Raw genomic sequence first — 15,176 nt, 5'->3', positions numbered from 1 at the left:
TTGTCCACTCAAACTCATCACTGTATACATCCTCCTTCAGCTGCTCTGAGGGTCAAGACTCAGATCAATCCAGCAACATGAAGGCCATCCTTCTATTTTCACCATCTCAGGTCCTGGGGTTATAATAATTCAGGTCAATTAAAACTTGGGTAATTTTATGGTTTTTATCATCATTACTATACATTGTACTCATCAAAATTGCTGATATCTGGAAACGCAGTTACATCGCTAGAAAGAAGTTCAACATGGCAGGAAACATGAGCAGTCAGATAATCAGACAGACTGCAAACTGCCCGACCCCCTGTTGCAATTTTGAGCTTCTCTACTTAACAGTAGTTTTTTTTTCTAAGTAAATTTCTTGTTTTTTAGTTTTAATTTCCACCTTTATATCGCAACTTTTTATTTGTATTTATTTATTAATCAGGGCTGTCAAAGTTAACGCGATAATAACACGTTAACGCAAATCGTTTTAACACGATCAGGTTGTAGCGAGCTCGGTTTTAAAGGTAGACTGAAGATACTGGCATTATATGGAACTAGAAAAACCTAAGGAATATATTGGTAGTATGTCATAGTAGAATAGTACCAACTATGTCATAGTAGCTTGTAGCAAAGAAGGTTAAATAACACTCCAAACTTGCGCTAAATTATGTCGAGGAAAAACTGGCATGGCCATTTTCCAAAGGGGTCCCTTGACCTCTGACCTCCAGATATGTGAATGTAAATGGGTTCTATGGGTACCCACGAGTCTCCCCTTTACAGACATGCCCACTTTATGATAATCACATGCAGTTTGGGGCAAGTCATAGTCAAGTCAGCACACTGACACACTGACAGCTGTTGTTGCCTGTTGGGCTGCAGTTTGCCATGTTATGATTTCAGCATATTGTTTTATGCTAAATGCAGTACCTGTGAGGGTTTCTGGACAATATCTGTCATTGTTTTGTGTTGTTCATTGATTTCCAGTAATATATATACATACATTTGCATAAAGCAGCATATTTGTCCACTCCCATGTTGATAAGAGTATTAAATACTTGACAAATCTCCCTTTAAGGTACATTTTGAACAGATAAAGAAATGTGCAATTAATCGAGATTAATCACAATCATGTAATTAATCGCGATTAAATATTTTAATTGATTGACAGCCCAATTATTCATTTATTTTTTGTGTTGTATGAGTCTGCAACAGAGAGGAGCACACCGGGCATGATTTTGGGAGTAAATGTCACTGGTAATTACCTAAATCCTCCTCTGCTGTCGTCTGGCCAGGTGATTGAGTTTGATGACGGCTCGGGCTCCGTGCTGCGTATCCAGCCTTTGAGGACCCACCGCGACGAAGCCATCTACGAGTGCACGGCCACCAACAGTGCGGGAGAGATCAACACCAGCGCCAAGCTCACTGTCTTAGAGGGTAAGCCCTGTCTGCCTGTCTCACTAATGTTCCACACATGCCATGTGTCCCCGCTGTTTTCTCTCAGCCTGTCCTCACCTCCCTGACTCTCTGACAACTGAAGGGGTTTGCATGTTCATGTGACCCTGTGTTGCTCTTACATTAGAGCTGGTCCTACAGACAACGCATCACAGTAAGCACTCTTATTGACTCCTGTTTGTTTGTGTTCAGTTTTAACCATTTAGGTCAACTCGGTTCAGTTAGAGGGGAACAGTTTTGCACTGAATCATGCTACCTTAAAGACACATGATTTGATAACCGGTGTGGGTGAGTTCTAATGAGGAACAGGAACCTTTCCACAGACCAAGGAACCACTAGTACAGTGCTAATATTAGGAGGACGGACAGACAGTACTTGTAATTGTATTGAAATTGAAACAGAGTTGATTAGTCTGCTTCCTGACTAGGAAGGTACGTAAGGGAAAGAGTGTGTGTGGACAATGCGGGAGCACGAATGAATTAGCGAGAGTGCATAGAAAGAAGTGGTTTCAGTGGGAAATAAAACACCACCAAATGCCATATAGTTGTTGAAATGATCCAAAATGAACCCATAATGCTTGTGGAAATGTTATGTTCCTGTAGTTCCATTGTTCTTGGAACTGGGACTTATGTTGCCCTAAAATTAGATCCGGTCCTTCTGTGTACAGACACCACTTTTTATCATACCCACATGACTGTTTCAGTTTGATTAAAACCATTTAGGTCAAGTCAATTCAGTCAGTGTTGCACTGTGAGTGAGTCATAGTACATGATTCATTTGATTCGATAACTGGTGCTGGAGAGTCCTAGTTAGAACTACAGAGTTTTGCAACTTTCCAAAGATAGCTGCTGTGTGGTGCAGAGCCTCATGATGACCATCAATAGTGGTCATCAAATCCATAATCAACTCAAGAATTACTACATTAAGGACACAAGTTTCTATTGTTTGTTCTGTCAGTTTGGTTAACCCTCTGAGACCCACAATCCCGACCGACTTTACTGTCTTTCAGAGGCTGTAGCAGGTTGTAGCTTAGCTGGCTCAGTTTTAAAGCCAGAGAGAAGGTACCATATGGAACTAGAAAACCTGAGGAATCCACTGGTACCATGTCATGCTAGCTTGTCAGGAAGGAGGCTAAGTAATGCTAAATGTTGGCAAGAAAAAACTGTCAGGGCCATTTTCAAAGGGGTACCTTGACCTCTGACCTCCAGATATGTGACTGGAAATGGGTTCTATGGGTACCTACGAGTCTCCCCTTTACAGACATGTCCACTTTATGATAATCACATGCAGTTATCTTTGCCTATTCTAAAATGATGTGTTTGAATATTTTTGCATACTGGGGTCCCTAAACAGTCTTGAATTACAAATCTCCAAATGTCAAACATTTTTGATATCAAATCACAGCATGGCTTTTTCTATGGTGTTCCTCAAGGTCTTGGTGTCTTAATGTGGTATTTTGGAGGGATTATTGATCATTTCTTTCAATTCTCCAGTGGTAAAAAAATTGTTAAATTTAGCACCAAATCTGTGTAACAAATGATATCAACCCAAAAATTACTGCAACAACTTATGAGACATAATAGAGCATGGGGATGACCATCATATACTTCAATCCTAATGTTCTAAACCCTTATACATTTTACTATTTATTTTTGATTAATTAATTAATTCATGTTTATTTCTGATTAATGACTAGAACAACTTGACACACAGTGCTGAGCTGCATCTCAAATTAATCTTCAGGTCCCAGCTTTCAGGTGATGTACACCACTTCTATGTGACATCTACTGTTGACCTGCTATCTCCCCCTAAAAGAGACAAAAACAGGTCTATTGTGGGTCTCACAGGGTTAATTGCAATCATCCTTTTTGTTATTTGGAAATGCATCATTTCAAAATAGATGGAAACAAACGCACATAGCCTACACCATGACCATCCTCTCTTATATCCTCTCTTAGAGTTTTAAATTGATCTAACCAGTCTGACACCTGTTGAAGGCAGTGAAACATAGCCAGCTTATTAACAGAGTCCTCCTGACATCAAGCCTGGTCAACTAACAATAGCATTAACATTAGCATTAGCTAGCATGAATATAAATCCATTAGCATAGATTGCCGTAAAGTGCACAGCTGCGTATCATCTTTTTAGAGAACACATATATGTTATATGCTGCATGTGGCCTCGACTGTCTCTCTTCTCAGCTGAGGCGTTGCTGTCGCAGTAGGTGGGAAGTGGAAGCAAGTGGCAGCTTTGTGAGCGCTGATATTACCTTAAGAAATGTCTTCACTCATCAGGCAGGAGTTGCTTCACTTGCGTTGCCAGTTCTGCTCCAGACAGTCAAAGTGCAGAGACTGGAGGAATGAAACCTGTGGGTGTAGCTTTGTCAGTGACAGCTTTCACTGCCACTACTAGCGCAGCTAATTCCACTAGCTGTCTCCAGACACGTAGTCTAATAACAGACAGCATCACCGGTAGAAAAGGGAATATTATAGAAAGTCTCGATACAGCTCTGCAACAGCAGGTTTCAGAAAGGCTGCAATTTCTTCCCTTGGAGTTAGTTGAAAGCCCGGTTTGTCACATACTGTTGCTAAAGGGTGCCTCCGTGTGTCGGATTCCGATGCCGAGTTAAACTCACCAAACGGCGGTATTTGTCGAGTTGAGAGTGAGAACGGGTTGCCAAATCACACAAAAACTAACTGGATGGACAGATTGTACCAGTGATAAGGAAGAGCATCTTAATCTTTCATTGTATAAAACTATACTCACAGGGTTTATCAAAGACAGGAACTATCTAAGTAATAGTGGAAATTCAACATTACGCCGTCATGATCCTTTTAGATATACAGTATATGACAAGGTAAGAGATTACTTACACATGACAAATCCCAATTCAACCCTTGTTCCTGGTCTTAGTTCACACACATTAGTGCACATTCAATTAAAAATGTCTCAACATGCTACATATACCCACCAAATTTCATACATCCAGGTGAAACCACAATGAGGGGCTCAGTTTTAGCCATTTTATAGGGGGCGCTGTTGATCCATTTTGTCACCTCAGAGCAAGAAACCCAGAAAATTTCAAATTTTTCAACAGTTGTAATGTGTGTGCCATGTTTCATCAGATTTCAAGCACCTTAAGACCCTCAAAAAGGCAATTCATTTTCATAAATACTAATAATAAAACATTAGCAGTTAACACAAGCACCCCCCAGCTTTCTCCACAAGCACCCAGCCTGTGCACACCCCTCCCCCCCTCCACACCTCTGTCCATCCAAGAGGAGGAAGTCAACAGGCTCTTCAAAGGACAAAACCCCCGCAAAGCAGCCGGCCCAGACTCTGTCTCACCTGCAACCCTGAAACACTGTGCAGACCAGTTGTCTCCAGTGTTTACAGGGATTTTCAACACCTCCCTGGAAAACTGCAGGGTGCCGTCCTGCTTCAAAGCCTCCACCATCATCCTGGTCCCCAAGAAGCCAAGGATCACAGGTCTTCAGGACTACAGACCCGTCGCTCTGACCTCTGTGATAATGAAGACCTTTGAACGACTTGTGCTCCAACACCTAAAGACAATAACCAACCCCCTGCTGGACCCACTGCAGTTCGCCTACAGACCTAACAGATCTGTAGACAACGCAGTAAATTTAGCCCTTCATTACATTCTCCAGCACCTGGACTCCCCTGGCTCCTATGCCAGGATCCTGTTTGTGGACTTCAGTTCCGCATTCAACACCATCAGCCCAGCTCTGCTACAGGACAAGCTTTCCCTGCTGAGCGTGCCTGACTCCACCTGCAGGTGGATCACTGACTTTCTAACTGACAGGAGTCAGCACGTAAGGCTGGGGAAGAAAGTCTCCGACACCCAGACCATCAGCACCGGTGCCCCCCAAGGCTGCGTTCTCTCCCCACTGTTCTTCTCCCTGTACACCAACGGCTGCACCTCCAGACACCAATCTGTCAAGCTCCTTAAGTTTGCAGACGACACCACCCTCATCGGCCTCATCTCCGAGGGTGACGAGTCTGCCTACAGATGGGAGGTTGACCATCTGGCATCCTGGTGCAGCCAGAACCACATGGAGCTGAACGCCCTGAAGACAGTGGAGATGGCAGTGGACTTCAGGAGGAACTCAGCCCCGCTCCCCCCCCTCATCCTGCGTGGCTCCCCAGTCAACACGGCGGAGTCGTTCCGTTTCCTGGGCACGACCATCGCCCAGGACCTCAAGTGGGAGCTAAACATCAGCTCCCTCACCAGTAAGGCCCAGCAGAGGATGTACTTCCTGAGGCAGTTGAAGAAATTCAACCTGCCACAGACCATGATGGTGCACTTTTACTCGGCCATCATCGAGTCCATCCTCACCTCCTCCATCACCGTCTGGTTCGCCGCTGCCACCGCCAGGGACAAGGCCAGGCTGCAGCGGGTCATCCGTGCTGCAGAGAAGGCGATCGGCTGCAACCTTCCCTCCCTCCAGGAGCTGTACACCTCCAGGACCTTAAGGAGGGCAGGGAAGATTGTGGCCGACCCCTCCCATCCTGGACACCATCTTTTTCAGACTCTGCCATCTGGCAGGAGGTTAAGGTCTATCAGGACCAAAACCTCACGCCATAAAAACAGTTTCTTCCCCATGGCAGTGGGGCTCTCCAACAGCCCATCCGCCCCCCTGTGACTGTCTCTCCCTCCCTCCATTCTTTTGTTATTATACTGTTTGTCTCGCACCAAAAATGCCAAAGAAAATTCCTAGTGTATACCTCTTACACCTGGCAATAAACACCATTCTGATTCTGATTACAATTTCAATAGGGTCCTGACGTTGTTCGATGCTCGGGCCCTAAAAAGTGATTCGGCTGTCAAAATGAGATTGTTAGTTCATTACAAATTTGACTTTACTTTAATTTTGTTTGCGAATCCAACTAGTATCGGTTCGTATAATTAGCTGAAGAATTGTCTGTGCTTCTTGCTATCAATTCTTTTTTATGATGAAGTGATATGTATGTAGTAGTAGTTCTGCCTCAGATTGCATCTCTACCAAAGACACATTTCTGCTACAGTACAGCAGACATGGCTCTGAGCTAAGCTCCCTATTTGATGGAACAAAGTATCAGTATGTGGGTTGGCTGTTGGATGTCTGAGTCCCAAACAGAGCCCAGTTTCTCCGTGTGATGGTGCTTATTGAGCAGGAATGTGTTGAAAGTGATTTTGGCTGGGAACCTCCTGTAGGTGTGTCCCTAGACGGCTCTGTTCTTTGCCAGCGGCGAGATGGAGCCCAAACACATTTATTTAATCGACACTCTAATTGATAGACAAACAACCACACGCACAAAAAGGGCTGTCTCTCTGGCAGCCTTTTCCAAATCACTCAGGAACCCATTATACTTATTCTGCCATGTAGATACTGTCAGCAGTAAACACAGCCGGAGGCTCCAGAGCTTGTAGCACCAAACAAACGGGCCTTTTCTCTCTGAAACCACTCAGGTCTTGTTAAAAGAGAGTGACGGGCCAGACCGATAATCACTGTTAACACATCAATATTTAATGCACAGAAATATAAAACACAGTATAAGCTGTGCCCGGATGCACATGTATACATGTCAACAGATGTGTGCCTTTGACGTGTGGTCCAGATGTTATTAGGATGGATCTGCTGATCATTTTTATATTTGACTATTTTCTGAAAAGCAATTTCAGAAATCCCAGATTCTGATTTCTCAGTCAGGGATAGATCATCAATGAAGCATTTCACAGAAGCCATGCAGGTATAATAGGTACAGCAGCAGTTCATCGAGGTGGGTGAGACAGGTTTCATTGCAGGTTTCCACTTGTTAAAGGCAGATGGTTTGTGAGAAAAGCTTTCAAAGATACAGTGTCACATTGGTGATACAGCATGGGACTGTATTGTTGTTGTTTTTTTATTAGATATTAGCATTCGGGTTGTGTTACATGTGTGACACTGTAGAGATGCCCTCTTTACTGTTATACGTTTCATCTTTACTAACACTTTGTTGCATGAAGACAAAGATAATAACACGTTAAAGCAAATTTGTTTTAATGCCACAAATTTCTTTAACGCAACATGCGATTTTTAGGTTGTAGCGGGCTCAGTTTTAAAGGTAGAGTGAAGATACTGGTATCATAAGAAACTAAAAAACCTAAGAAATCATCAAGACATCAAAAACAAACGTATCTGTGACAAAATATGTTTCCCTCAAAGTGTAAGAACCAACAATGCAGTTTAGCTGTATGAGAAGGTAGTTTTTTTAGGAGACAGGGCTGCTCTGTGTGCAGCATACAGCAGCATTACTGTATCGGTGTTCTATAACAATGTGGTTGGAGAGGGCTGATGGGATCATTACCTACTACTATATGCTACATACATTTACATAAAAGCTACATTTATTAACAAAGCCACGAGTGGCTTGCCAATCTTTCTTACAGTTTACTATATACAGTACATTTCATATTTTTGAATATCATTATGAGTTTTAATTAATTGTGGCATTGTATTTTTGCATATACAACCTCGGTAAGTTACCTAAATTAGTTTTTCGTACACATAGACCTACAGATATTTTGCATTTCAAATTGTACCAAACCATAACTGTCCACAACCGAAAACAACGACCACTTTGTAGTGAAACAGCAGCGTCACGCTGCGTCCCAGCGGTATTCATTCTTCTTGCTGAAAGTCAGTGTAGCAGGCTTCAGAAGCAGTTGTCAGTCCTGATCTAGGAGTGTTATATTCCAGTTTTAACTGTCAGCATGATTCCTAGGGGTGCTTCTGAGACGCATGATAAATACGGGCCCCGGACATGTCCAGGATCAGGGTCACTGACCTGCGTTTGCGATATTCAGATGACCTCATCTCCTCTCCAGGTTTTGCTGGAAAGCACATTACAGGAAATTTAAAGATGGACTAAGGCCACCTCTGTACCGAAATTGACATCATTCTCCTCATCTGACTCTCAGTAAGACTGTCCCTTTAACACCTAAAGAGTGGACATTTCCCTTTAAAGGTTTGAAAGGGGAACTATTATGCTTTTGTGCTTTTCCCCTTTCCTTTCTTCTTCTTAGTCCTCTTGGCCCCCTTGGGAGCATAGGGCGTCCACCATGGATCTCCACCTCACTCTCTTCTGTGCAGTGGTCTTTGCTTCTTGCCAGGAGGTCCCGATCTTGTTTAACTCGTCAAGCATAGACCGTCTCCAGTTGTTTTTTGGTCTCCCTGGCTTCCTCTTTCCTTGTGGGTTGTAGTCCAGAGATTGTCTTGTTATGTTTGTTTCTTGTTTTCTGAGTGTATGCCCGATCCATCTCCACTTTCTCCTTTTGATTTCTTTGTTGATTTGCTCCTGGTTTGTTTGTTTCCACAGGTCTGTATTTGTAATTTTTCTGGGCCACCATATCCTCAGTATGTATCGGAGGCAGTTGTTGATGAACACTTGCAGTTTGTTGGTGATTGTGTTTGTGGTTTTCCAGGTTTCACAGCCATAGAGAAGGACAGATTTTACATTTGAGTTGAAAATTCGGATTTTTGTGTTTTTGGAGAGCTGGGAAGAGAGCCATACAGGTCGGAGTGTTCTGAAGGCATGTCTTGCTTTGCTGATGCGTAGCTCCACATCCTTATCTGCTCCTCCGTCTGTGCTGATGTTGCTTCCCAGGTAGACAAACTCTGCCACATTTTCTAGGGGTTGCTCCTTGATATTTATTCCTTGGTGGGATTTAGTGTTGATCCTCATGACCTTGGTCTTTCCAATGTTGATCATGAGGCCTAGCTGTTTGCTGTGTTCATGTACTTTGTTTGTCTTCTGTTGCATTTGTGTGTGTGTTCCTGAGATCAGTGCCAAGTCATCTGCAAAATCGAGGTCTTCCAATTGTGTGAAGGGAGTTCACTGTAACCCCGTCCTTTGGCCATCCACTGACTTTTTCATAGTCCAATCGATGGCAACAAGAAAGAGCAGGGGAGACAGAAGACAGCCTTGTCGTACTCCTGTTTTTATTTGGAGGGTGTCTGATAGCTTTCCATTTGAAATGACTTGGCCCGTGAATCCATTGTACATACATTTAATGAGATTGACCAGTTTTATGGGTATTCCGTAATGTCGGAGCAGCTTCCACAGGATGTTTCTGTCTAGGCTGTCGAAGGCTTTTTCAAAGTCAACAAAGTTGATGAACAGTGATGACTGCCATTCGATGCACTGCTCGACAATTATTCTGAGTGATGCAATGTGATCTGTACAGGAGTTGTTCTTCCGGAAACCTGCTTGTTCCTTCCTGAATATCTTGTCCAGTGGTTCTTGCATTCTATCCAAGATGATTCGGCAGAGGATTTTGCTGGGGACTGAGAGAAGCATGATGCCTCTCCAGTTCTTGCATTCACTGAGGTTGCCTTTCTTGGGAATTGTGACAATTAGCCCTTGTTTCCAGTCATTGGGTACCTCCTCTTTTACCCAGATCTCATTTAGAAGCCCGTGGAGGATGTCAGCGGTGGCACTGATGTCTGCTTTCAGTGCATCAGGGGGGATGTTGTCCTTTCCTGGTGCTCTGCCGAGCTTCAGTTTTTTGATGGCTCTTTTGATTTCTTCCTTTGATATCCTTTCACAGTTGATGTTTAGGTCTCGTCTCGCTTCTTCAATGTCTGGGGGGGTGTCTGGAGGAGGTCTATTGAGGACTTCCTCAAAGTGTTCCTTCCAGCGCTCTAGTTGTTGGGAGTCTTTAGTGAGAAGGTTTTCCTGTTTGTCTCTGATAGGCCGGCTAAAGCTCTTGTTCTTACCAGCTAACTGTCGGGTAATTTTGTACAATTCCCTTGCGTTGTTCTGCCTGGCTGCTGCCTCTGCTTTGTTGGCGAGCTCCTCCGCTTGTGCTTTTTTGTCCCTCTTGCAGCTCTTTCTGACGATTATGTTCTTTTGTTGGTAGTCTTGTCGGAGGCCTTCCTTCTTATTGCGGTCTGTCTCTCTGTTGAGTTTCAGTTTGATGTCTCGCCTAGCTTCAATCTCCCTCCATGTTGGATCAGTAATCCAGTCTTTTCTTTTGGGGTCTCGGTACCCCAGGACAGTTTCACATGTGTCAGTGATAGCCTTCTTGCATCTTTCCCAGTTGTCATTTATGTTTTCTCCCTCTGCTAGGGTTTGGAACCAGTTTCGGAGTAGAATTCCCCATTCTTGCCGTGCCTTGATGTCTTTTAGTTTTCTTGTCTCAAATCTTCTCTGTACCCTGTTTCCAGCTTTCTGTTTTACTGCCAACTTCATCCGGAGTTCTCCCACGAGAAGATGGTGATCTGAGTCTATATCGGCGCCCCTCTTGACTCTGACATCGAGGAGAACTCTCCTCCATTTCCTGTCTATTGCAATGTGGTCGATCTGGTTCTCTGTGCGGTGGTCCGGAGATATCCATGTAGCTTTATGGGTTTGTTTGTGTGGGAAAAGACTGCCTCCAATCACCAACTCATTGAGGGCACAAAGGCTTGCAAAGAGAAGCCCGTTCTCGTTCATCTGCCCCAGACCTTCTGTCCCCATTGTTCCCTTCCAGTCGTTGTTATCCGTTCCAATCTTGGCATTCATGTCTCCCATCACAATCTTAATGTCTCTCTTGGGAGCCTTTTGGAAAACTGCCTGTAGTTGTTGGTAAAAAGTTTCTTTCACTTCAAACACAGCAGTGTTGGTTGGAGCATAGCACTGAATGCATGTGATATTGCGTCCTTTGGATGCGAACCTGGCTGTGATGATCCGTTCTGATATTGGTTCCCATTCTATGAGACTTTTAGCTGCGTCTTTTGATAGGAGTAGTCCTACTCCATATGTGTGGGGGTCTTCTTCCTTTGGGTTGCCAGAGTAGAGGAAGGTCTCTCCAGTGGCAGTTCTTACCTCTCCAAAGGTGTTCCATCGGCTTTCACACACCCCGATAATGCTTATGTTGTACCGTTGCATTTCCTTGGCCAGTTGTGCCAGTTTTCCTGTCTGGTATAATGTTCTAACATTCCAGCATCCAATTCTCGTTCTTGACTTAAGCTTCAGCAGACTTTTCCCCCCTTGAGGTCTCTTTTGAGTTTGCCCCAAGGGGTTCATGGGTCCCATTTGAGGGTCGTCAGTTAGGCTTAGGTCACTTTCGAGGTAAGTATCCATAGTTTCAGTTTCTGTAATCATTTATTTAACAGCAGGGTGGGTGATTAGCCCAAGCTGCCGTTTCCACAAGTTATCCGCAGTGGTCGTAGACCACTTTTCTAAAAGCTCCATGGTCAAGAGGCAGTTTTGACTGTATTTTGTCTGACCCCTCGCCCTAGACCTGTCCGGTTTGGTAAAACCTGCCAGGAGTTGCCTCCCACCGGCATAGCTCTAAGGGGTCAATGGGGTGCACAAGCTCCCTTACCACGACAAGGTAACAGTCATAAAGGAGTAAACACTGCTCCTGAACTGCCTGAAACGCCTTGCTGGAAGTCCTGCCTTTTCTTCTGACTTCCAACTTCAAAATAAGCATAATAGGTCCTCTTTAATGCTGCCCTACCACTGAATACAAGGAGGTTATGGATGTTTCTCTTTATTAAGGAGCTGCTGAGAGTAACATAATTCCATCAGTCTTTGTCTTGATGAGGAGTTAGTTTCCATGATAGTGTAAACGCTGTTTCAGGCTTTAATCGCCATCATATAAATTACATTTTGGATTCAAGAGACAGCTTCATTTAAAAAAAATGATAAATAGGGCTGTCAAAGTTGGTATAAATGGAGCAAATATGATTAAAAAAGTGATTAATAAAGTGGAGTAATTGCCACAAACTACAACTAACCACCAACATGGGGTATTAAAACAGCAGTGGGTAGGAATGGAGCAAAAGTTATTTTTATGAAACGGTCACTATATCCTGACAGCAGTGCAAAAATCATGTGCCTCCGGTGCTCCTAATGGCATCTGGAAGATTTCACAGACCGGAGGAAAACAACCGATCAGAGCCGAGCTGGAGCCTTGCCGTCTCTGAGCAGCTGTCAATCACTCAAACTAGGCAGCGCTGATCAAATATGAATCAATATTCTGTTACTGTAATGCTTATTTCTCTCCTCAGATGTTTTCAGAATCATCTTGTAGTGCACGGTTTAGCTGTAAAATGAGAAAGTTTGTGACCAGGCAGTCATGTTGAGATCTGTTGAGGAAATACCAAGCACTGCCCACCAGCCAGAGCACAGCCAATAGGAACGCTCTCTCTCTCTCTCTGAAATGACCTGTGATTGACCAAAGTCTCCCGTCACGGGCTAAATGTTCTAAAGCCTGAAAACAGAGCCATGAGGAGGTGCAGAAGTCTAGTTTTCTCTCAGAACACTTGATTTACAATATGCTGAAAGGTTATTATGGGATATTTTGCCCAATGATGCCAAAAATATACTGCCTACTGCCACTTTAACGCGACAATAAAGCATTAACGCACATTTTTTTTGACTCCACTAATTTCTTTAACGTATTAATCCAACTTGCATTGTTCAGCCTGTAACGGACTCAGTTTGAAAGCTAGTGAAGATACTAGTGTCATATAAAACTAAAAAACCTAAAGAATCAATTGGAACCAACCATGTCATACTCAAGGAGGCTAAATTATGCTTGAAACGTATGCTAAATTTTGGCGAGGAAAAACTGGCATGGCCATTTTCAAAGGGTTCCCTTGACCTCTGACCTCCAGATATGTGAATGTAAATGGGTTCTATGTGTACCCACGAGTCTCCCCTTTACAGACATGCCCACTTTATGATAATCACATGCAGTTTGGGTGAAGTCATAGTCAAGTCAGCACACTGACACACTGACAGCTGTTGTTGCCTGTTGGGCTGCAGTTTGACATGTTATGATTTGAGCATATTGTTTTATGCTAAATGCAGTACCTGTGAGGGTTTCTGGACAATATCTGTCATTGTTTTGTGTTGTTAATTGATTTACAATAATAAATATATACATACATTTGCATAAAGCAGCATATTTGCCCACTCCCATGTTGATAAGAGTATTAAATACTTGACAAATCTCCCTTTAAGGTACATTTTAAACAGATAAAAAATATGAGATTAATTTGAGATTAATCACGATTCACTATGGACAATCATGCAAATAATCACAATAAAATATTTTGTTTGTATCGACTGTCAGCCCTATAATATATGTTTCTGTCAGTAGTCAATTTTCAGAACTTGTGGTGGGCATAGTTTACAGGAGACATGCTGGTTACATGTATCTGTGTGGATGGTATCAATGTGCTCCACATGGCTGTATACGCATCTCAATCTTTTCAATTGCAGATGGTAAAATCCTCCAAATAGTAAAAGCTGAAGAAGCTGAAAAGCTTTCAGTATATTTGATAATGAGGCCCCACTCAGGGTCTCGGTATGTATGTGTGTGTGTGTGTGTGTGTGTGTGTGTGTGTGTGTGTGTGTGTGTGTGTGTGTGTGTGTGTGTGTGTGTGTGTATGTGTGTGTGTGTGTGTGTGTGTGCGTGTGTGTGTCAGCTGCAGAAAGAGCGAGAGCTAAAGAGAGAATGGAAATACAAAACGGCAAAAGCAATAACAGGGAGTGGGCAGAAATGAGAGATGAGAGAGCGAAGGGAGAGAGGAAGAGGATGAAGACGCGGCGGCAGAGTCGACAGCAGGACTCTGGGTAATGAGAGTGCAGCGTTAGTCATGAAGTGAAGCGACAGAGAGAGCTTAAGGGGGATGAAGGGAGGGAGATGCTGAAGACAGCAGGAGCTGAAGCCAGCACAATGCAGACGGAGATGAGAGGTACTTCTCACGCGTGGGAGTTGTGCCTCTCCGCTATAAAACATCATATACTTTTCTCTTTTGGTTGATTGTGACACTCAAGAGGAGAAAAGGCACATCACTCCAAACAAGCCTCCTGCACTTGTTATGGCCCCGAGTGGTACTGCTGGTTGCACTGATAGGCACTGAATCAACATCAGTGTCTGTTAAAGTGCTAGATTTCTTTTCCCACTGTTTTCCTGTCCTCTGCTGCTCACTCTGTGTCAGCAATAACCAATCTCCGTGAGGGGACTGGTTTTTTTAGTAGTATATTTTCCTCTGAGATGCCCTGCCTAAGGGCACTTTGACAGTGAAGGTGGGTAGTGTAGATACAGGAGTGCTAGAGCTCTCTATGTGCTCTGGCAGAATGCATGTTTGTGTGCAGGATGGGGACAACACTGATGATGATTGGCCACATACAAAATCTTAACGATGTGAAGTCACAGCTTTTGATTACAGCTTCTTCACATTATAATTATGAATGACTTATCTCTTATATAGACACATTTCAAAGATTGGGAAATTAGGTTCATAAATTATACATCTAATTTTCAACAAATAGGTTTTGAAAGAAATGCTGCCCCTATTTCCATTTTTTATCAATACAATTAGGACTATTAATTAAGATTAGGGCTGTCAAAGTTAACACGGTAATAACATCTTTAATGCAGATTTGTTTTAACACCACAAATTATTTTAACGCATTAACGCAGCTTGTGATTTTTAGGTTTTAGAGGGCTCAGTTTTAAAACTAGAGTAAAGATACTGGTATCATATGAAACTATAAAATCTAATGAATCCATCGGTACCAACCGTATCATAAAGCTTGTCGCTGAGGAGGTTAAATAACGCTCCAAACTTATGCCAAACTTTGTCGAGGTAAAACTGGTATGGCCATTTTCTAAGGGGTCCCTTGACCTCTGGCATCATATGAAAATAAAAAACATAAAGAATCCATTGGAACCAACTATGTCATACTCAAGGAGGCTA

At 43.2% G+C, this 15,176-nt stretch overlaps 1 protein-coding gene across 17 annotated transcripts in view; it reads left to right on the top strand.

Moving 5' to 3' along the window:
• Window positions 1–15,176, top strand: part of ptprfa (protein tyrosine phosphatase receptor type Fa) — a 452,868-nt gene that overhangs the window by 179,277 nt on the left and 258,415 nt on the right. For all 17 annotated transcript variants that reach the window (XM_074636845.1, XM_074636843.1, XM_074636842.1 and 14 more), the window contains exon 4: window positions 1,275–1,416. In XM_074636845.1, the coding sequence (XP_074492946.1) occupies window positions 1,275–1,416 (142 nt within the window). The remainder of the gene's footprint in view (window positions 1–1,274; window positions 1,417–15,176) is intronic.

Source organism: Sebastes fasciatus, chromosome 5 (genome assembly GCF_043250625.1).
Source record: "Sebastes fasciatus isolate fSebFas1 chromosome 5, fSebFas1.pri, whole genome shotgun sequence".
In the NCBI taxonomy this organism is placed as follows: domain Eukaryota; kingdom Metazoa; phylum Chordata; class Actinopteri; order Perciformes; family Sebastidae; genus Sebastes; species Sebastes fasciatus.
This window is presented reverse-complemented; position numbering and strand designations above follow the sequence as displayed.